At 40.7% G+C, this 22,930-nt stretch overlaps 2 protein-coding genes and 1 long non-coding RNA gene across 4 annotated transcripts; 1 reads left to right on the forward strand and 2 right to left on the reverse strand.

The window, feature by feature from the left end:
• Positions 1-3,177: 3,177 nt before the first annotated feature.
• On the forward strand, positions 3,178-12,346 carry LOC116372143 (uncharacterized). Of its 2 annotated transcripts, XR_004209129.1 has the most exons (4): positions 3,178-3,526; positions 3,651-3,784; positions 4,215-4,316; positions 12,277-12,346. It is a non-coding gene; the product is annotated as an uncharacterized LOC116372143 (long non-coding RNA). The 2 variants fall into 2 exon arrangements; XR_004209128.1 differs by having other exon boundaries at positions 3,185-3,784; positions 12,277-12,345.
• On the reverse strand, positions 8,043-12,229 carry LOC109876437 (zinc finger protein OZF-like). The gene is made up of 2 exons (XM_031821248.1): positions 12,114-12,229; positions 8,043-9,515 (listed from the first exon to the last, which is right to left on the reverse strand). The coding sequence occupies exons 1-2, from the start codon at positions 12,214-12,216 to the stop codon at positions 8,416-8,418; spliced, it is 1,203 nt and encodes a 400-aa protein (XP_031677108.1). The 5' UTR covers positions 12,217-12,229; the 3' UTR covers positions 8,043-8,415.
• A 7,886-nt stretch (positions 12,347-20,232) lies between the features above and the next one.
• On the reverse strand, positions 20,233-21,620 carry LOC109887834 (zinc finger protein 214-like; the record flags this gene model as incomplete). Its single annotated transcript, XM_031821249.1, has 1 exon — positions 20,233-21,620. A coding segment is annotated over one exon (852 nt), but the record flags the coding sequence as incomplete, so codon positions are not given.
• Positions 21,621-22,930: the final 1,310 nt, after the last annotated feature.

The following is a 22,930-nucleotide window of genomic DNA, read 5'->3' on the forward strand; positions in this document are numbered from 1 at the left end:
ACAAGGTGAATACTGATCAGTAAAGTAAAGAGAGGCTAACATTCTATAACACTCCCTTTCCTCACAGTGAGAAACAACAGGATTACAGGAGTAAAGCTTTTTTTTGCCATGACTAAAACCCCACAGAGAAAAGCAATGCAGACGCCCAGTGGCGATGAAAAACTCCCTAGAAGGAAGGAACCTAGGAAGAAACCTAGGGGGAACCAGGATCCGAGCAGTGCCCAGTCCTCTCCTGGCTGTACTGGGTGACAAATGACATCAGGAATGTATTCAGACCCCTTGACTTTTTCCACATTACATTACATCCTTATTCAAAAATGTATTATTTTTTTATTTTTTATTCTTCATCGATCTACACACAATACACCATAATGACAATAATAAACAGGTTTTGACATTTTTTATAAATGTATTTTTGCTAATCTACCATAAAAGCCTGATTGTTGGAGTGCTGCAGAGATGGTTGTCATTCTGGAAGGTTCTCCCATCTCCACAGAGGAACTCTAGAGCTCTGTCAGAGTGACTATGAGGTTCTTGGTCACCTCCCTGACCAAGGCCCTTCTCCCCCGATTGCTCAGTTTGGCCGGGCGGCCAGCTCGAGCAAGCGTCTTGGTGGTTCCAAACTTCTTCCATTTAAGAATGATGGAGGCCACTGTGTTCTTGGGGACCTTCAATGCTGCAGATATTTTTTGGTACACTTCCCCAGATCTGTGCCTCGATACAATCCGGTCTCGGAGCTCTACGGACAATTCCTTCGACCTCATGGCTTGGTTTTTGCTCTGACATGCACTGTCAACTGTGGGATCTTACATAGACAGGAGTGTGCCTTTCCAAATCATGTCCAATCAATTGAATTTACCACAGGTGGACTCCAATCAAGTTGTAGAAACGTCTCAAGGATGATCAATGGAAATAGGATGCACCAGAGCTCAATTTCGAGTCTCACAGCGAAGGGTCGGAATACTTATGTTAATAAGGTTGTTTTTTTAAAGATATATTTTGAAAAAAATATATAAAAACCTGTTTTCGCTTTGGCATTATGGGGTATTGTGTGTAGATTGCAGAGGACATTTTAACTTCAATCAATCAATCAATTTTAGAATAAGGCTGTAATGTAACAAAATGTGGAAAAAGTCAAGGGTCTGAATACTTTCCGAATGCACTGTAGCTAATTTAGAAAAACAGGATTGTCTTTTTCTCCCCTTTTTAACATTACAAATAACAATGGAAATCAACAACTGTCTCTGTTGTCGTATGTTTCTTTCTAGTAAGCATTTCCCATCCTGGAGACTGAGACCTTGTGGAAATCTGTGGTAGAGAATAATGTATGACAATTTAGACACAACATTACCCTACAATAGTTATCATCATCGTGCTTTCCATAGTTTAGGCCTATAGCTACCTAGGCCTTGACAACTAGTTATTGGGTTATCCAGCTAGCTACAAAAGTGCATGCTAACACTTAATATTTGTGTAACTAACCCAATATTGACCTCAAATCAAATCAAATGTATTTATATAGCCCTTCGTACATCAACTGATATCTCAAAGTGCTGTATAGAAACCCAGCCTAAAACCCCAAACAGCAAGCAATGCAGGTGTTGAAGCACGTTGGCTAGGAAAAACTCCCTAGAAAGGCCAAAATCTAGGAAGAAACCTAGAGAGGAACCAGGCTATGAGGGGTGGCCAGTCCTCTTCTGGCTATGCCGGGAGGAGATTATAACAGAACATGGCCAAGATGTTCAAATGTTCATAAATGACCAGCATGGTCAAATAATAGGTCTGGGACAGGTAGCACGTCCGGTGAACAGGTCAGGATTCCATAGCCGCAGGCAGAACAGTTGAAACTGGAGCAGCAGCACGGCCAGGTGGACTGGGGACAGCAAGGAGTCATCATGCCAGGTAGTCCTGAGGCATGGTCCTAGGGCTCAGGTCCTCCGAGAGAGCGAAAGAGAGAATTAGAGAGAGCATACTTAAATTCACACAGGACACCGGATAAGACAGGAGAAGTACTCCAGATTTAAGAAACTGACCCTAGCCCCCCGACACATAAACTACTGCAGCATAAATACTGGAGGCTGAGACAGGAGGGGTCAGGAGACACTGTGGCCCCATCCGATGATACCCCCGGACAGGGCCAAACAGGAAGGGTATAACCCCACCCACTTTGCCAAAGCACAGCCCCCAGACCACTAGAAGGATATATTCAACCACCAACTTACCATCCTGAGACAAGGCCGAGTATAGCCCACAAAGATCTCCGCCACGGCACAACCCAGACAAAAAGATCACTTCAGTGACTCAACCCACTCAAGTGATGCACCCCTCCTAGGGACGGCATGAAAGAGCACCAGTAAGCCAGTAACTCAGCCCCTGTAATAGGGTTAGAGGCAGAGAATCCCAGTGGAAAGAGGGGAATCGGCCAGGCAGAGACAGCAAGGGCGGTTCGTTGCTCCAGAGCCTTTCCGTTCACATTCACACTCCTGGGCCAGACTACACTCAACAATATGACCCACTGAAGAGATGAGTCTTCAGTAAAGACTTAAAGGTTGAGACCGAGTCTGCGTCTCTCACATGGGTAGGCAGACCATTCCATAAAAATTGAGCTCTATAGGAGAAAGCCCTGCCCCCAGCTGTTTGCTTAGAAATTCTAGGGACAATTAGGAGGCCTGCGTCTTGTGACCGTAGCGTACGTGTAGGTATGTACGGCAGGACCAAATCAGAGAGATAGATAGGAGCAGGCCCATGTAATGCTTTGTAGGTTAGCAGTAAAACCTTGAAATCAGCCCTTGCCTTGACAGGAAGCCAGTGTAGGGAGGCTAGCACTGGAGTAATATGATCAAAAAACATTTTTGGTTCTAGTCAGGATTCTAGCAGCCGTATTTTAGCACTAACTGACGTTTATTTAGTGCTTTATCCGGGTAGCCGGAAAGTAGAGCATTGCAGTAGTCTAATTAACAAAAGCATGGATGAATTTTTCTGCATCATTTTTGGACAGAAAGTTTCTGATTTTTGCAATGTTATGTAGACGGGAAAAAAAAGCTGTCCTTGAAACAGTCTTGATATGTTCGTCAAAAGAGAGATCAGGGTCCAGAGTAACGCCGAGGTCCTTCACAGTTTTATTTGAGACGACTGTTGTTTCCAACGGGGGACTTTTATTATGAAGGAGAACCGTAAATTCCACTGTTATTTATAATCGTTATTGTGGCTAACTTCACACAAAGGTGAGCCCCGCTAGCTAGCGAGTAGCGAACTTAGCATAGCTATTTGCCAGCTGTAGGTTAGGTCATTTAGCTAGCTACAGTAGCTAGTCAATGTTAGAAAACTAGCTAGCTAATACAAAAACAAACTCAATATACCACATGGAAGGTATACTCTGTACAATGTGCTATGGTAACTTGTTAGCTAGCTGGCCTAGTTGGTAGGCCTAATAATATCGCCAGCTAACGTTTGCTACCTAGCTAAATTTAGTTAAGTACGTTAGCTAGCTACAGTTATGCCTCTGCAGTTAGCTAGCCAACACTTGGTGAGCATAATACATAATAATAAAGAAATCCCCATCAAAAACCTTCTGTTTAATAAGCATTAGATGTATTCTTGCATGGGCTGCGTCTTAATCCACCACATCCGCTGATGTCTTTCCGTGGCAGAGCTGCGGTGTTGTTTGTCAGACCAGGAGACACCAACTTCTGTCTGTATCGTCCGAAAAGTTCGGCCTACAAGCTGAGACTCACGAACAAGTACATTTTTCTCTAGGACGCCCACAAGTGTCTGAATGTTGCAGGTACCAGTAAGAAACATATTTTAAGTATATATTGAAGTACTTTAGTTTTTTAAAAAGGTGCTACATACAAGTGATTATATTTTACTGATCGTAATCTCTCAGATTCAGAAACTTCAAAACCAACTTCCCTTTGAAAAGTGTTAGCTATATCATCCTCCACTCATTATCGCAAGGGTTATCAACTGTCAGGGTCAATTCCATTTAAATTAGTAAATTCACAAAGTAACCCAAATTCCAATTCCACATTTTCCTCATTCAAAAGCGTTGAAGAGAATTGGATGTCAGAATTACATAATTCAACCTAACAATAGACTGGGTGATAATTTATGGAGGTCTAATTTATCAAGATAGTTAGATAGAACCTGCGCTTACCATGATTAACAGATTTCCCAATCTTCTCCTCTTCTTCATCTTTAATGTCAACGTTCAGCTCCAGTGTTTGACTGCAGTCCTCCAGCTTCACTGATGTCATCTCTGGATCCTGCAGTGCAAACTGGGCTCCACTGTCACAATCAGGACCCCGTGACTGTAGGTTTGGAGTGTGTAATTTGTCAACTCTGAATAGTATCCCAGTCCTAAATAGAAGTCTGGGATCAACTTCCTCCCCTGTGCATGCCACCACCCCCTCTCATTGTAATGTACATATGAACACATTTTGAACAGCGGCTTCCTAAAATGCTGTGGTGCTGAATAACACAGTAGGAAAGGTTGTGGTAGATGTGGGCCATCACAGGGGAATTCACAGCTCTTTCACTCTGAACATTCATATCAATGACTCACCCTGAAATGACCCATCAATACCAGAGTTCTCCAATACTATTTACATAATCAACTGGGCATTACAACAATCTGACCCTCAATATAGTCCTGGGTATATATTGAGCTCTAACAATGTGTTGTGGAAAAGGTCTGTTGAAATGAATACTGTAGTGGTGTGTGAAAGGTAACACAAGCTTCCTCTCTGGTTCCATTCCCCCAATAGTAACTGGGTCATTGTTGATTTGTGGTGGTAATGCTGTCCCTGGACTTTGGTACCATATAAAACACTTTAAAAATGACAATTTGTTTTAGTTTTATTTAACTTAATAATAAACATGTTTAAGTCCTTTACACTGCAAAACATTAATCTGTATGCATTGTAGTAAATTGGATTGTCCCCATGGCGATGTGTAAAGGTGTAGTGACATGTTTTGACTAGATAGATATTTTGAATGCCATGAATTAAACAAAAACGTTTTTTGGGGTTAACTATATAGAAAATACAAAAGGTTAAACCAGCACAAATTCATGTAGAATGTTTATTTGTCATAGATCAATTACATTCATTGCAGTTATCCAAATAAATGTATCAATGAAACTAAAGTAATCAATCTAGTTTTAGAAGACAATGTAATAAACACGTAGTCATTTCATAGCCTGTGTATCATTAAACAAAAGTCATGTAGTAAAAAAAGAACCCACCCAAACTAATGTTGAAAACTGATCATCACACCATCTCTATCTGATACATGTTGTATCTACTAACTCATTCCCACAGAGAACTGATCATCATCACACCATCGCTACCTGCAGAGGAATAGCTTTTTATTTTATTATCATTGTTGAATATTTAAAACATACGATCTATTTGCAGTGAAGCCGCTCGACATCTACATCACATTAGTCATCTGACAGACTCCCATCCAGAGCGAGCCACAGATGCAACAACGGTCAAAGCTCTGAGGGACAACTTGGTGTCAGATCAAAACGTATTATATCTTACAAAAATCCATACCGCTCACTTTAGTATGATACTAGTATATTATGTTACATGACATTGGCCTACGAATGTAATATGAGTCGTACAATATAATATGATTTGTAGGATGTATAAGTATGTTACGAATTACAATATGTTACAAATATGCAATACGTATGATATTTTACTAATTACAATTTGATGTTAACGTTAATTAACATGCTGAGTACATTATATAAACTCAGCAAAAAAAGAAACATCCCTTTTTCAGGACCCGGTCTTTCAAAGATAATTCGTAAAAATCCAAATAACTTCACAGATCTTCATTGGACTGCAGATGTGGCCAGGGGAATAAATTGCAATGTCCGTACTGTGAGACGCCTAAGACAGCGCTACAGGGAGACAGGACGGACAGCTGATCGTCCTCGCAGTGGCAGACCACGTGTAACAACACCTGCACAGGATCGGTACATCCGAATATCACACCTGCGGTACAGGATGGCAACAACAACTGCCCGAGTTACACCAGGAACGCACAATCCCTCCATCAGTGCTCAGACTGTCCGCAATAGGCTGAGAGAGGCTGGACTGAGGGCTTGTAGGCCTGTTGTAGGCAGGTCCTCACCAGACATCACCGGCAACAACTATGGGCACAAACCAACCTTTGCAGACAGGACTGGCAAAAAGTGCTCTTCACTGACGAGTCACGGTTTTGTCTCACCAGGGGTGATGGTTGGATTCGCATTTATTGTTGAAGGAATGAGCGTTACACCGAGGCCTGTACTCTCGAGTGGGATCGATTTGGTTGAGTGTCCGTCATTGGTCTGGGGCGGTGTGTCACAGCATCATCAGACTGAGCTTGTTTTCATTGCAGGCGATCTCAACGCTGTGCTTTACAGGGAAGACATCCTCCTCCCTTATGAGGTACCCTTCCTGCAGGCTCATCCTGACATGACCCTCCAGCATGACAATGCCACCAGCCATACTTCTCGTTCTGTGCATGATTTCCTGCAAGACAGGAATGGCCAACGAAGAGCCCGGATCTCAATCCCATTGAGCACGCCTGGGACCTGTTGGATCGGAGGGTGAGGGCTAGGGCCATTCCCCCCAGAATTGTCCGGGAACTTGCAGATGCATGGGTGGAAGAGTAGGGTAACATCTCACAGCAAGAACTGGTAAATCTGGTGCAGTCCATGAGGAGGAGATGCACTGCAGTACTTAATGCAGCTGGTGGCCACACCAGATACTGACTGTTACTTTTGATTTTGACCCCCCCCCCTCCTTTGTTCAGGGACACATTATTCAATTTCTGTTAGTCACGTCTGTGGAACGTGTTCAGTGTATGCCTCAGTTGTTGAATCTTATGTTCATACAAATATTTACACACGTTAAGTTTGCTGAAAATAAACGCACTTGACGGTGAGAGTACGTTTCTTTTTATGCTGAGATATCTATATATACAAAAGTATGTGGACACCCCGTCAAATTAGTGGTTTCGGACATTTCAGCCACACCCTTTACTGACCGGTGTATACAATCGAGCACACAGCCATGTAATCTCCATAGACAAATGTTGGCAGTAGAATGGCCTGAAGAGCTCAGCAACTTCCAAAGTGGCATTGTCATAGGATGCCACCTTTCCAACGAGTCAGTTTGTCAAATTTCTGCACTGCTAGAGCTACCCCGGTCAACTATAAGTGCTGTTATTGTGAAGTGGAAACGTCTAGGAATAACGGCTCAGCCGCGAAGTGGTAGGCCACACAAGCTTACAGAACGGGACCTCCAAGTGCTGAAGCGCGTAAAAATTATTTGTCCTCGGTTGCAACACTCACTACCGAGTTCCAAACTGCCTCTGGAAGCAACGTCAACATAAGAAATTTTCGTCAAAAAAGGGGTTTCCATTGGCCGAGCAGCTGCACAGAAGACTAAAATCACCAAGATGTGCAATGCCAAGCGTCAGCTGGAGTGGTGTAAAGCTATTGGACTTTCTGGAGTGATGAATCACGCCTCATCTGGAAGTCTGATGGACTAATCTGGGTTTGGTGGATGCTAGGCGAACGATACCTGCCCCAATGCATAGTGTCAAATGTAAAGTGTGGTGGAGGTATAATGGTCTAGGGCTGTTTTTCATGGTTTGGGCCAGGCCCCTTGGTTCCAGTGAAGGGAAATCTTAATGCTACAGCATACAATGACATTCTAGATGATTCTGTGCTTCCAACTTTGTGGCAACAGTTTGGGGAAGGCCCTTTCCTGTTTCAGCATGACAGTTTCCCTCTGCACAAAGCAAGGTCCATACAAAAATGGTTTATTGAGATCGGTGTGGAAGAACTTGACTGGCCTGCACAGAGCCCTGACCTCAACCCCATCGAACACCTTTGGGATGAATTGGAACACCGACTTCAAGCCGAATGAAAAGAAAGTCCCCACAGCAATGTTCCAGTATCTAGTGGAAAGTCTTCCCAGAAGAGTGAAGGCTGTTATAGCAGCAGAGGGGGGACCAAGTCCATATTAATGCCCATGATTTTGTAAATGTCCACATACTTTTGGTCATGTAGTGTAGTTGCAAAGTTGCTTATTAGCTAAAATGCAAAAGTTGTCCATGATGAGATTCGAACATGAAACCTTTGGGTTGCAATACGTTCATGTTATATGCTGACCCATCCATCCACCCGACCAACCAACCACCCTCCTTTTGTTTTTGCCTTAAAAGGAAAATGTTTCAATGTTTCAACATCTCTAGCGCCACCCCAACAAAAAAATATTTCCAATGACATTCTATAACGCTCCCTTTCCTCTGCACAGTTGTCAATGAGAAACAATAGGATTACAATAGAGTGTTCGTGTTAATGTTATCAAATTCCTTTATGAGAATGAAGCGATGGAGTGACTAATCTTAACTGGCCTGAGACAACTGATGAGGCTTCTTGCCTTTATGTATACGTTGATGTGTTTTTAAGGTAGCCAATTGGGAGAAACTCTTCTGACAGTCAGAGCAGAAGTAAGGCTTCTCTCCTGTGTGTCTTCTTTGATGAATTTTTAGCTCAGTTGATGTTGTGAAGCACTTTCCACAGTCAGAGCAGGAGTAAGGCTTTTCTCCTTTATGTATACGTTGGTGTATTTTTAAGCTGCCCTGTTGGGAGAAACTCTTCCCACAGTCAGAGCAGGAGTAAGGCTTCTCTCCTGTGTGTCCTCTTTGATGAACTTTTAGCTCAGTTGATGTTGTGAAGCACTTCCCACAGTCAGAGCAGGAGTAAGGCTTCTCTCCTTTATGTATGCGTTGGTGACATTTTAAGTTGCTCTGTTGGGAGAAACCCTTCCCACAGTCAGAGCAGGAGTAAGGCTTCTCTCCTGTGTGTATTCGCTGGTGACATTTTAAGTGGATCTGTTGAGAGAAACCCTTCCCACAGTCAGAGCAGTAGTAAGGCTTATCTCCTGTGTGTGTACGTTGGTGTGTTTTAAAATTGCTCTGTTGAGAGAAACTCTCCCCACAATCAGAGCAGTAGTAAGGTTTCTCCCCAGTGTGCATTTTCTGATGAACTGTCAGAGTCCTTGATGTTATGAAACTCCTCCCACAGTCAGAACAGAAGTAAGGCTTCTCTCCTGTGTGTGTTCTCTGATGAACTCTTAGCCCAGTTGATGTTGTGAAACATTTTCCACAGTCAGAGCAGTAGTAAGGCTTCTCCCCTGTGTGTATACGTTGGTGTGTTTTTAAGTTGCTCTGATGAGAGAAACGCTCCCCACAATCAGAGCAGGAGTAAGGTTTCTCTCCAGTGTGCACTCTCTGATGAACTGTCAGTGCCTGTGATGTTTTTAAACTCTTCCCACAGTCAGTGCAGGAATACAGATTCTCTCCTGTGTGTATTTTTAGGTGTATTTTTAGTTTTGATAGAAATGGGAAAATCTCCTCACAATGTGGGCAGGGATGAGACCTCTTAGCTCTGTGATTTTCCTGCTGTTGCCCTCTGGATGTAGAGAATGTCTCAACATGGTCTCCTGTGTGAACAACATCAGAAGAACCAGACAGTTGGTGTGATATACATATGACTTCATAACAGTAGGCTGTACAATACAGGGAATAAAGCTATTAGGGCCGTGCCGCCCAAAAATTTCTACTGATTTCTACTGATCTGCGTGTCAGTTATGGTTTTCATGGAACCTTTTCATTTAATTTAAAATAACGTCTTCATGTCTCAAATCAATGTCACGTGGTTAATAAATTATATCTAAATTAAAATGATTCCATTCAAAAAGTTACTTCTATTGCCAATATGTAAAAACAGCTTACAAACAGCCAACAAAAACACTGCAGCCTGCAAGTAGAACATATCCTGATGAAAATAAATATTCTATAAATTACATTGGCTACACATGGCCTGTCTGCAAGGAACTTGAAACATTGCATCCAACTAGTAATTTAGTCTGGCCTGTGCTAGCAAACTTCCAACATTGTATAAAATATTCTGGGCCCTCAAGAGTTTCCTTGGCCAGTGAGCTCAGGAAAGACAGACACAGCTGTAGGCTATTTGCGCAAGGGATGAGAAGTAATCAGGTAGGCCTATTTTATGACGTTAAACTGGATCAGAGCATGACATTTTTCCCCTTTCATGCTGAGTGGTTATCGAAAGGAAGAGAGCTGAAAAGATTATTCAAATAGGCTACATTGAGGAACTATTGTCATTCTCACTGGTTGTAAAAACAGACTTTGTTTACTTTCTGTTTGAGGCGAAGAAAAATGACTTTGAGAAACTCCACAGTGATGGTGAGTTAAGACGATCAAAATTGGAAAGAAGTTGAAGGTGCTCAACCAACGTGAGTAGAGGTGCAACCTAAAAATGTGTAATAATTCATAGAACAGGAAAAGGCGCAACACTCGCTCACCATTTTTTTTTTAAATCGTAGTTTTAGTTTTGTTAAGCAAGTTTAAAAGAGTGACGTTTCGTTCTTCAATGTCCTTCAAACGGAAATATTTTAAACTTGCTTAATTAAAAAAAATTAAAATAATTGTGAGTGAGAGTTGCGCCTTTTCCTGTCCAATGAGTTAAGACAATCAGAAATATTATCAGATCACTAAATGGGCACATTTATAGGCCTACATTTACACAGAGGCCAGGTAGCCTATAGGCCTACATTTACACAGAGGCCAGGTAGCCTATAGGCCTACATTTACACAGAGGCCAGGTAGCCTATAGGCCTACTTCTATGTGTTATCAAGCCAGCTAGCCTATAGGCCTACTTCTATGTGTTATCAAGCCAGCTAGCCTATAGGCCTACTTCTATGTGTTATCAAGCCAGCTAGCCTATAGGCCTACTTCAATGTGTTATCAAGCCTGCTAGCCTATAGGCCTACTTCTATGTGTTATCAAGCCAGCTAGCCTATAGGCCTACTTCTATGTGTTATCAAGCCAGCTAGCCTATAGGCCTACTTCTATGTGTAATCAGGTCAGGTAGGCTATAGGCCTACTTCTATGCTTAATCAGGCCAGGTAGCATAGGTGTGTGTCCTTACTCAAGATTGTTTCATGTTTGGAGCGCTCCTGTCAATGAATAAATTCACAACTCGTAAATGCAATGAAATAAACCAAAACGTTTTTCTCACAAGTGTAGCCTAGGTTGTTCTTTGCAAACAATGTGTAAACTCTTACAATAACAACGGTAAGACTGTTGTAATAATAATAATAATAATAATATATTGAATGCATTACCATAATTAAACAAACATTGTAGATTAGAAATTATGTGAATTAACAGTAAAAGTACTATTGGTGATACTGGTGTGCCATCACCGCGGCCTCTGCAATGGACTAGTCCACCCAGACAGGCAATGGACTAGTCCACCCAGACAGGCAATGGACTAGTCCACCCAGACAGGCAATGGACTAGTCCACCCAGACAGGCAATGGACTAGTCCACCCAGACAGGCAATGGACTAGTCCACCCAGACAGGCAATGGACTAGTCCACCCAGACAGGCAATGGACTAGTCCACCCAGACAGGCGTGAATCTGACGGGTGTCTTGTGTGCCATACATTATTTTATTTATATATGCCACTGCTCGACCAACAGCCTATCGACCAATCGACTAAAAACATATTGCTCGACCAACAGCCTATCGACCAATCGACTAAAAACATATTGCTCGACCAACAGCCTATCGACCAATCGACTAAATTGGGTCAGCCTTAAAAGCTATTCAACAACCTAAGCCAAAAAGGGTGCGAAAATCCTCCACTCACCATCACAAGGGCTAGAAACTACACAGACTAATTTCACATCATCCTCCACTCACTATCACAAGGGCTAGAAACTACACAGACTAATTTCATATCATCCTCCACTCACTATCACAAGGGCTAGAAACTACACAGACTAATTTCATATCATCCTCCACTCACTATCACAAGGGTTAGTAACTACACAGACTCATTTCATAGAACTTTAAAACACTGGCAGTTTGTCTACATCACCTCTTTAGTCTACTCTCTGATCACTCCAGACAGACCAGCCATTCAGGGATATGTTGTCAAAACTACAGAATTAAACCTATTAATAGACTGGGTCAAAACGTATGGCAGTCTATTACTCATGCTCTTACCATGATTAACAGTTGTCCCAATCTTCTCCTCCTCTTCTTCATCTTTAATGTTGACATTCAGCTCCAGTGTTTGACTGCAGTCTTCCAGCTTCACTGATGCCATCTCTGGATCCTGCAGAGCAAACTGGGCTCCACTGTCACAATCAGGACCCAGTGACTGTAGGTTTGGACTCAGTGTGGAAGGAGAGAGGCAGGCTGGGTTTGTCCTCACTGTTGATGTTACCGACCTCAGACTTAATCTGAGTCGGTCTGTAGTTATAAAGAGAAATGGACACAAAAAGTCTTGAAAGTTCTGGCCCTTTTATTTTCAAACTAGATTAGATTAGGTAGCTAAGCATTAACAAACCATTCAATTAATTTCATATTAAACACAAGGTTCACACTATAAATGAGTCTACACAACGTAAATGCACTAAACTTAAAGTAGATTTCCTAAATTCACACAGTGCAATCAGAAAGTATTCAGACCCCTTGACTTATTCCACATTTTGTTACATTACAGCCTTATTGTAAAAAGGATTCAATTGTGTCCACCCCCCCCCCCATCAATCTACAGATAATACCCCATAATGACAAAGCAAAAACAGCTATGTAGAATTTTTGGCAAATGAAATATCACATTAACATAAGTATTCAGACCCTTTTACTCAGCACTTTGTTGAAGCACCTTTGGCAGTGATTACAGCCTTGAGTCTTCTTGGGTATGGCACTACAAGTTTGGCGCATCTGTATTTGGGGAGTTTCTCCCATTCTTCTCCGCAGAGCCTCTCAAGCTCTATCAGGTTGGATGGTGAGCATCACCACACAGCCATTTTCAGGTCTCTCCAGGGATGTTCGATCTGGTTCAAGTCCGGGGTCTGGCTGGGCCACTCAAGGACATTCAGAGACTTGTCCCAAAGCTACTCCTGCATCGTCTTGGCTGTGCGCTTAAGATCGTTGTCCTGTTGGAAGGTGAACTTTCACCCATGTCTGAGGTCCTTAAAAACCTCATGGCTTGGTTTTTGCTCTGACATGCACCGTCAAATGTGGGACCTTACATAGACAGGTGTGTGCCTTTCCAAATCATGTCCAATCAATTGAATTTACCACAGATTGACAACAATCAAGTTGTAGAAACATCTCAAGGATGATCAGTGCAAACAGGATGCAGCGGAGCTTAATTTACAGTCTCACAGCAAATAGTGTACAATGATTTTTATTATTTTACAAATTCGCACAAAAAATTCCCAAAAACGTTTTGCTTTGTCATTATGGGGTGCTGTGTGTAGATTGACGAGGACAATTTTGAATAAGGCTAACGTAACAAAATATGGAAAAAGGGTCTGAATACTTTCAGAATGCACTGTAAGGAATTAGCCACTCGTTCTCATTCTGAGAAATAAGGTTGGCCCCTTGATTTCAACATCTGAACAAAGTGGACAGACTAACAAGCTTTTCAAACAGTTGGAGACAGACAGAAGGGTGTGTTCATAACAATTCAACTGTTCAACCTTGTTAGCTAGCAGATAGATCCAAGTTGGCTAAACTTGAAATATAAAGATTAGCTGGCTAGTCACTAGCACGTGGGCTTGAGAGATTGTTGATGAGACATGTGTTAATATTCTATAGCCTAATGCCTGCTACAAGAAGTAAGTCATTGTTAGTGAATGTGCATTATGCATTAGCAGTGGGTTCTAGTTACATTTGGAACAAAAAAAGGGCATTTTCATAGACTTGAAAGCCAGATCAGTGATTGTAAAAACAATAAAAACCAGGTTAAACCATTTTGATAAAATAATACATTATTAGTGGGTCTTATGGTTGTGGAAGGCTTTTATTTAGCCTAAATATAACAACCACAAGCGCTGAATTCATTTGATTATTGACTGTTAGAAAAGCAGTGTATTTGACCTTTAATTGTACAACGCTTATTTAGAGAAAAACTAAATGTACATATCTTGAATTGCCCAGAAGTTTGAAAAACTGAAGATACAGCTGTATGATTTTCAGTCCACATCGCCCAGCACTAACGGAGTACATTAGAGTAGAGTACAATACAGTACGTTATACTGTACTATACTCTGTACTGTACTGACCTAAACTTTTCTTTCCTGTACTCTGCTGTAGTTCTTTCCAACCTTGTGAAATATTAGCTATGTTTCCAAAAACTTGTCCAGTGACTTTTCTGTCGACTTTTAGAAAAAGTTTGCATAGAAAACAGATCTGACAATTGCCAGCTAGGTTGTTTCCATTTAATGATCTTGTGTTGATAAAAACAGCTGTACTTAATGACGCAACCCGTGCCGTCAAAATGATCCCACAATCATTATTATTATTATATATATTTTAACACTTTCTATCCTCAAATGCTAATTTTATTTTGAGCTTTTGAATATTTCTCCTGCCGTCCAAGTCAAAAAATGACATCCAAAAGACGTCGGTCTGTGCTTACTGGGGTGTATCCTAGGATCCGCCTGCAATGGAATTTTATGAATGTCCATCCATGTGGAAGGCCTAGCGTTTGAAAAACAGCCCGTTGCATTGGCTTTGTTAGTCCTGGTTCCTGTGATTAATAAATGTGTCTATTTAAGCGCTGAATAGACCCATCAGCTAAACAACTATCAGGAGTTATCCTGAGCTGATTTGCAATGAGAATCAATGTGTTTACATAGTGGGAAATGCAGAAGTATCATTTTATTGCTGTGATCATCTCGTCAAAAATGTACAGAGAAACTTGAAACCACTGATGATCATGACAATTTAGCTGACGGGGTTCAACTCCAGGGCAACAGAGGTTTCAGAGTCCTGCAATAGAGCTGAGATGCTAATATTTGTGTAAACTCTACATAGTTGTGTTCTGTGGGTGTCACTGAGTAGGCTGAACAATCCATAGGTAAGACTGTAGAGTGCAATATGAATGTCCAACACAAACAAAATACTCAACTGTTGGACCTCGGGCCGGATCCAGAATGGGTCAATACGGACCTCGGTCCAGATCCAGAATGGGGTCAATACGGACCTCGGTCCGGATCCAGAATGGGGTCAATACGGACCTCGGTCCAGATCCAGAATGGGTCAATACGGACCTCGGTCCAGATCCAGAATGGGGTCAATACGGACCTCGGTCCAGATCCAGAATGGGGTCAATACGGACCTCGGTCCAGATCCAGAATGGGGTCAATACGGACCACAGAACCCAAACTATATATAATAATACTTGTTTGATTGCAAAAAAAAATGTTGCCCCATCGCAAAATGTATAGAATTGAGTTTACATTTAAACCTGCCAACAAGAGGGTTGTGAAGATTTTGTAGTTGCAAGTTTGTTACTATGTCAATAAATGACAATATCCATCTGGACCTTTGCCACCTAGGAAATGTGTGTGACTGGACCTTCTCATAGTACTGGAGAACCCCTGTACTAGACTGAGTGGGAAGGTGAGTATTCAGTCAAAATCCTGCAATAAGAGTTAAGACATTAATATGTGTTAACTCTTGGTATTGTATTCTGTGGGTATCACCGGTTTCATGGGTGCACAATCCAACCAGTTTCATAAGTACATATAAAAATGTCCACAATGCAATTATGCGTCTAATACATCCACAGTGGGATTTCAAACGTTGTGTTCTGTCTATTTTCAAATGAATGAATTGTAATTATTAAGTTACATTCCAAACATGTTTAGCGTTTCTAGTCCAAATATGACACGATTCCATTCATTTGAATCAGTTTGCATCATTTTCAATGAGAGAGAAACGCAAATTCCACTATTGTGGCTAATCGTTATTGTGGCTATCTTCACATACGTAGGGACAAGCGGGGAGGACGGAGACGTTGGCCACGATCAGATATACATGTATTATGTAGAACAAACATGCCTCTGATTCTAAGGAATCATGTCAGTTCTATTCAAATCATTTCTATCTGCAACTTCCACGACGTTTTTGTACTGAACATCCCCAGGCGAAACACACTGAGCTAAGTACGAACAATGAAAGCCTCACAATTGAAAACGTGTGGTGGACACCGCGCCGTGTGCTTGTAACATATTTGTTATCACGTTCTTCACTCACTCCGCTTGACAGAACCACAAAACCTTTCCCAAACGTGATAATACATTGACGGATTTGTTTTTGAACATGTTATGACGTTCTTTCGATGTTAGACAGTTAAACGTGCTGTTACATACCTGTAGAAATAACGATAAACGGACAGCACAGTTCTGGCGTTTTCTTTATTCCGAAGAATGGTGGGCACCTACCGGAACTTCCTGTCCCCCCACTACCACAGCGACATTATTGGACTGATGGACTAACTACTACTACTACTAAACCATATAGAATATAAAAGTGAGATTGATTATCTCGACAAATAAAACTTGGTTTAAAAAACTAAACCGGTGTCTGTTTTAATGTCTAATTTTTCAACCCATTACATATGTATTGTAGATGATCTCTGTGGAAGGCTAAGAAGATCATCAAGAACCTCAGCCACCAGAGCCACGGCCTGTTCACTCTGCTACCATCAGGCGGAGACAGTACAGGTGCATCAAAGCTGGTACCAAGATAATGAAACCGCTTCTATCTCCAGGCCATAAGAATGTTAAACAGTCATCATTGATTGAGATAATATTGGTGAATAGCAAATTGGCTTGTCCCAATGTGTAGAGATGTCGTGACATGCTCATTTCTACTTCCTGTCCTCCATGGCTTCAGAAACAAACTAAATATGTCACTTGAAACATTGTTTATTGTAATTCATTATACAAAAGTTTGACCAGCATAAATTCATATACAAACTCAGCAGATCATAGTTAGCTTGAATATGGTTTTCCTAAACACATTAATTATCAATGACTAACATAATACATCTAGTATTGAAAAGACAATTGAATAAATACACAAAGTTGTTTCATAGCTGTTTATCGTTAAAGAAATTGTCATTTAGTAGTAAAGAATGATCCCAAACTAGTGGAGAAAACGGACCATCACACCATCTCTATCTGATACATGTTGTCTACCAGCTCATTCCCACAGAGAACTGATCATCACACCATCTCTATCTGATACATGTCTACCAGCTCATTCCCACAGAGAACTGATCATAACACCATCTCTATCTGATACATGTGTCTACTAACTCATTCCCACAGAAAACTGATCATCACACCATCTCTATCTGATACATGTCTACTAACTCATTCCCACAGAAAACTGATCATCACACCATCTCTATCTGATCATGTTGTCTACTAGCTCATTCCCACAGAAAACTGCAGAGGGAAGCAGCACCAAAGCACCCCCACACCATCACACCTCCTCCTCCATGCTTTACGGTGGGAAATACGAATGCAGAGATCATCTGTTCACCTACACCATGTATCACAAAGACACAGCAGTTGGAACCAAAAATCTCCAATTTGGACTCCAGACCAAAGGACAAATTTCCACCGGTCTAATGAACATCGGTCATGTTTCTTGACCCAAGCAAGTCTCTTCTTTTTATTGGTGTCCTTTAGTTATTGGTGTCCTTTAGTAGAGGTTTCTTTGCAGCAATTTGACCATGAAGCCTGATTCACACAGTCTGCAATGAACAGTTGATGTTGAGATGTGTCTGTTACTTGAACTCTGTGAAGCATTTATTTGGGTTGCAATTTCTGAGGCTGGTAACTCTAACGAACTTATACTCTGCAGCAGAGGTAACTCTAATGAACTTATCCTCTGCAGCAGAGGTAACTCTAATGAACTTATCCTCTGCAGCAGAGGTAACTCTAATGAACTTATCCTCTGCAGCAGAGGTAACTCTAATGAACTTATCCTCTGCAGCAGAGGTAACTCTAATGAACTTATCCTCTGCAGCAGCGGTAACTCTGGGTTTCCTTTCCTGTGGCGGTCAAAACGCTTGATGGTTTTGCGACTTGAAGAAACTTTCAAAGTTCTTGGCATTTTCAGTATTGACTGACCTTCATGTCTTAAGGTAATGATGGACTGTCATTTCTCTTTGCTTATTTGAGCTGTTCTTGCCATAATATGGACTTGGTCTTTTACCAAATAGGGCTATCTTCTGTATAGGTATATTGATTGAGGGATCAATATCTTGTCACAACACAACTGATTGGCTCAAACGCATTAAGAAGGAAAGAAATTCCATAAATTGACTTTTAAGAAGGCTCACCTGTTAATTGAAATGCATTCCAGGTGACTACCTCATGAAGCTGGTTGAGAGAATGCCAAGAGTGTGCAAAGCTGTCATCAAGGCAAAGGGTGGCTACTTGAAGAATCTCAAATAGAAAATATAATTTGATTTGTTTAACACTTTTTTGTTTACTACATGATTCCATGTGTTATTTCATAGTTTTGATGTCTTCACTATTATTCTACAACGTAGAAAATAGTAAAAATAAAGAAAAACCCTTGAATGAGTAGGTGTTCTAAACCTTTGATTGAGTAGGTGTTCTAAACCTTTGAATGAGTAGGTGTTCTAAACCTTTGAATGAGTAGGTGTTCTAAACCTTTGAATGAGTAGGTGTTCTAAACCTTTGATTGAGTAGGTGTTCTAAACCTTTGAATGAGTAGGTGTTCTAAACCTTTGAATGAGTAGGTGTTCTAAACCTTTGATTGAGTAGGTGTTCTAAACCTTTGAATGAGTAGGTGTTCTAAACCTTTGATTGAGTAGGTGTTCTAAACCTTTGAATGAGTAGGTGTTCTAAACCTTTGAATGAGTAGGTGTTCTAAACCTTTGAATGAGTAGGTGTTCTAAACCTTTGAATGAGTAGGTGTTCTAAACCTTTGAATGAGTAGGTGTTCTAAACCTTTGATTGAGTAGGTGTTCTAAACCTTTGAATGAGTAGGTGTTCTAAACCTTTGAATGAGTAGGTGTTCTAAACCTTTGAATGAGTAGGTGTTCTAAACCTTTGATTGAGTAGGTGTTCTAAACCTTTGAATGAGTAGGTGTTCTAAACCTTTGAATGAGTAGGTGTTCTAAACCTTTGATTGAGTAGGTGTTCTAAACCTTTGAATGAGTAGGTGTTCTAAACCTTTGATTGAGTAGGTGTTCTAAACCTTTGAATGAGTAGGTGTTCTAAACCTTTGAATGAGTAGGTGTTCTAAACCTTTGAATGAGTAGGTGTTCTAAACCTTTGAATGAGTAGGTGTTCTAAACCTTTGAATGAGTAGGTGTTCTAAACCTTTGAATGAGTAGGTGTTCTAAACCTTTGAATGAGTAGGTGTTCTAAACCTTTGAATGAGTAGGTGTTCTAAACCTTTGAATGAGTAGGTGTTCTAAACCTTTGAATGAGTCGGTGTTCTAAACCTTTGAATGAGTCGGTGTTCTAAACCTTTGAATGAGTAGGTGTTCTAAACCTTTGAATGAGTAGGTGTTCTAAACCTTTGAATGAGTAGGTGTTCTAAACCTTTGAATGAGTAGGTGTTCTAAACCTTTGATTGAGTAGGTGTTCTAAACCTTTGAATGAGTAGGTGTTCTAAACCTTTGAATGAGTAGGTGTTCTAAACCTTTGAATGAGTAGGTGTTCTAAACCTTTGAATGAGTAGGTGTTCTAAACCTTTGAATGAGTAGGTGTTCTAAACCTTTGAATGAGTAGGTGTTCTAAACCTTTGAATGAGTAGGTGTTCTAAACCTTTGAATGAGTAGGTGTTCTAAACCTTTGAATGAGTAGGTGTTCTAAACCTTTGAATGAGTAGGTATTCTAAACCTTTGACCAGTAGTGTGTATATATGTATATATGTTTGTGTGCAGCTTTGTTAACGCAGTATATATATATATATATATTTTTACATTGTTTGCAAACTGATATGTGACACGTATTAATGCCAAAACCATAAGAACCATTCATACTGTCAGATCTAATATGAAGAACTGAATACAACCATAAGAACCATTCATACTGTCAGATCTAATATGAAGAACTGAATACAACCATAAGAACCATTCATACTGTCAGATCTAATATGAAGAACTGAATACAACCATAAGAACCATTCATACTGTCAGATCTAATATGGAAGAACTAACTTTAAAAGAGAAGAGTTTGACCAGTACACATTCATGTACAATTGAATGTATTTTTTATTTTTATTATATATATATATATATATATATTTTTTTTTTTTTTTAATCGGCAGATCTAAACCTATCTAAACCTATTCATCAATGACAAAAATAGCTAATCTAGTTTTAAAGTGCAACTGAATAAACAAAATGTAGTTGTTTCATAACCTGTATATAATTAAACAAATAGTTGTTTAGTAAATCAAATAATCCCCCCCAAACTAGTGGTGAAAACTGATCATCACACCATCTCTATCTGATACATGTTGTGTCTACCAGCTCATTCCCACAGAAAACTGATCATCACACCATCTCTACCTGATACATGTTGTGTCTACCAGCTCATTCCCACAGAAAACTGCAGAGGGAAGCAGTACCACCAGCTTCATAGAGGGTATTCCACCCTAAGGGCAAATCTAAGGTCATCTCAATATCTTTACAGTGGAAGCTAACAAAATACACCAAAACTGACAAGATGCACACTGATCAGTAAAGTAGAGAGAGGCTAAAAATCTATAACGCTCCCTTTTCTCACAGTGAGAAACAACAGGAATACAATAGAGTATACTATGATTTCTGGAGAGTTAAGTGATGTAATGACTTTAATTTTAGCTGGTTTGAGAGAACTGATGAGGCTTCTCTCCTTTATGTATACGTTGGTGTGTTGTTAAGGTATACAATCTGGAGAAACTCTTCCCACAGTCAGAGCAGTAGTAAGGCTTCTCTCCTGTGTGTGCTCTTTTATGAACTTTTACATCAGTTGATGTTGTGAAGCACTTCCCACAGTCAGAGCAGGAGTAAGGCTTCTCTCCTTTATGTATAAGTTGGTGTGTTTTTAAGTTACCCAGTTGGGAGAAACTCTTCCCACACTCAGAGCAACAATAAGGCTTCTCTCCTGTATGTATTCGCTGGTGGCATTTTAAAATATCCAATCGGATGAAACTCTTCCCACAGTCAGGGCAGGAGTAAGGCTTCTCGCCTGTATGTATTCGCTGGTGACATTTTAAGTGGTTCTGTTGAGTGAAACTCTTCCCACAGTCAGAGCAGCAGTAAGGCTTCTCTCCTGTATGAATATGTTGGTGTTTTTGTAAATGGATCTGTTGAGAGAACCTCTTCCCACAGTCAGAGCAGGAGTAAGGCTTCTCTCCAGTGTGCACTCTCTGATGAATTGTCAGAGTTCCTGATGTTGTGAAGCTCTTCCCACAGTCAGTACAGGAATACGGATCCTCTCCTGTATGTATACGTTCATGCGTTTTTAAGGTATCCAATCGGGAGAAAGTCTTCCCACAGTCAGTACAGGAATACAGATCATTTCCTGTATGTATATGTTCATGCGTTTTTAAGGTATCCAATCGGGAGAAAGTCTTCCCACAGTCAGAGCAGGAATACGGATTCTCGCCAGTGTGTATTTTTAGGTGTATTTTTAGCTTTGATAGAATTGGGAAAATCTCCTCACAATGTGGGCAGTGGTGAGACCTCTTAGCTCTGTGATCTTCCTGCTGCTGTTGCTCTCTGGATGTAGAGAATGTCTCAACGTGGACTCCTGTTTGAAGAACATCAGAAGAACCAGTCAGTTGGTGTGATATACATGTCAATCAATTGTATATGATGAAGCCCTTTTTACATCTGCAGTTGTCATTAAGTGTTTTACAAAAACCCAAAGAGCAAGCAATGCAGATGTAGAAGCACAGCAGCCAGGAAAAACTCCCTAGAAGTCAGGAACCTAGAAAGAAACAGATAGGAACCAGGCCCAAATGGGTGGCCAGTCCTCTTCTGGCTGTACCGGGTGACATATGTATTCATATCAGTAGGCTGTACAATACAGGGGAATAAAACTATTCTAAAAGTGGGAAAGAGATGAAAGCTAAAAAGGGGAGTGTCATCCTCTACTCACTATCACAAGGGTTAGTAACTACAGACTTATTTCATAGAACTTTAAAACACTGGCAGTTTGTCTACTTCACTTCTTTAGTCTCCTCTCTGATCACTCCAGATAGCTCAGTGAATAAAACGCTCCCTTTACTAGTGTTAAACCAGGCAAGTCTCAGTAGCATGAAATAATATCTACCTTCTCATTGAAACAGTTCATCATGAAACAGTTATACTGCAACTTTTCATACACAGTGGGAAGTTGGAATGAACAACAAACTTAGATAGAACCTGTTCTTACCATGAGAAACAGATGTCCCAATCTTCTCCTCCTCTTCTTCATCTTTAATGTTGACATTCAGCTCCAGTGTTTGACTGCAGTCCTCCAGCTTCACTGATGCCATCTCTGGATCCTGCAGTGCAAACTGGGCTCCACTGTCACAATCAGGACCCAGTGACTGTAGGTTTGGACTCAGTGTGGAAGGAGAGAGGCAGGCTGGGTTTGTCGTTACTGTTGATGTTACCGGCCTCAGACTTAATTCTAGTCCTGTAGTAACAATGAGAAACAGACACAAAAAGTTATTGTCTTGACAGTTCTGGAACTTTCTTTATTCTCTAAAAATACATGATTATTTCTTCTTGTTCAATTCTCAATAGATCAGGTACCTAAGCATTGAGAACAAAACATTCATTCATTCACATTAGACACAAAGTACACACTTTAAAATGACAAAACGTAAGTCCACGTAACCTATAGTAGATATCCTGAATCAAAATAAATGACAAAGCCCATTTAGTACAAAGTTAGTATGTTTTAAGCAGCACTATGTGCTATTTTACAATAACCTGGTCTTAACTATTATTTCAGTCACACACATTGTATTTCCCATTCACACCATAT

The sequence above is a fragment of the Oncorhynchus kisutch genome, unplaced genomic scaffold, assembly GCF_002021735.2.
Source record: "Oncorhynchus kisutch isolate 150728-3 unplaced genomic scaffold, Okis_V2 scaffold3945, whole genome shotgun sequence".
Lineage (NCBI taxonomy): Eukaryota > Metazoa > Chordata > Actinopteri > Salmoniformes > Salmonidae > Oncorhynchus > Oncorhynchus kisutch.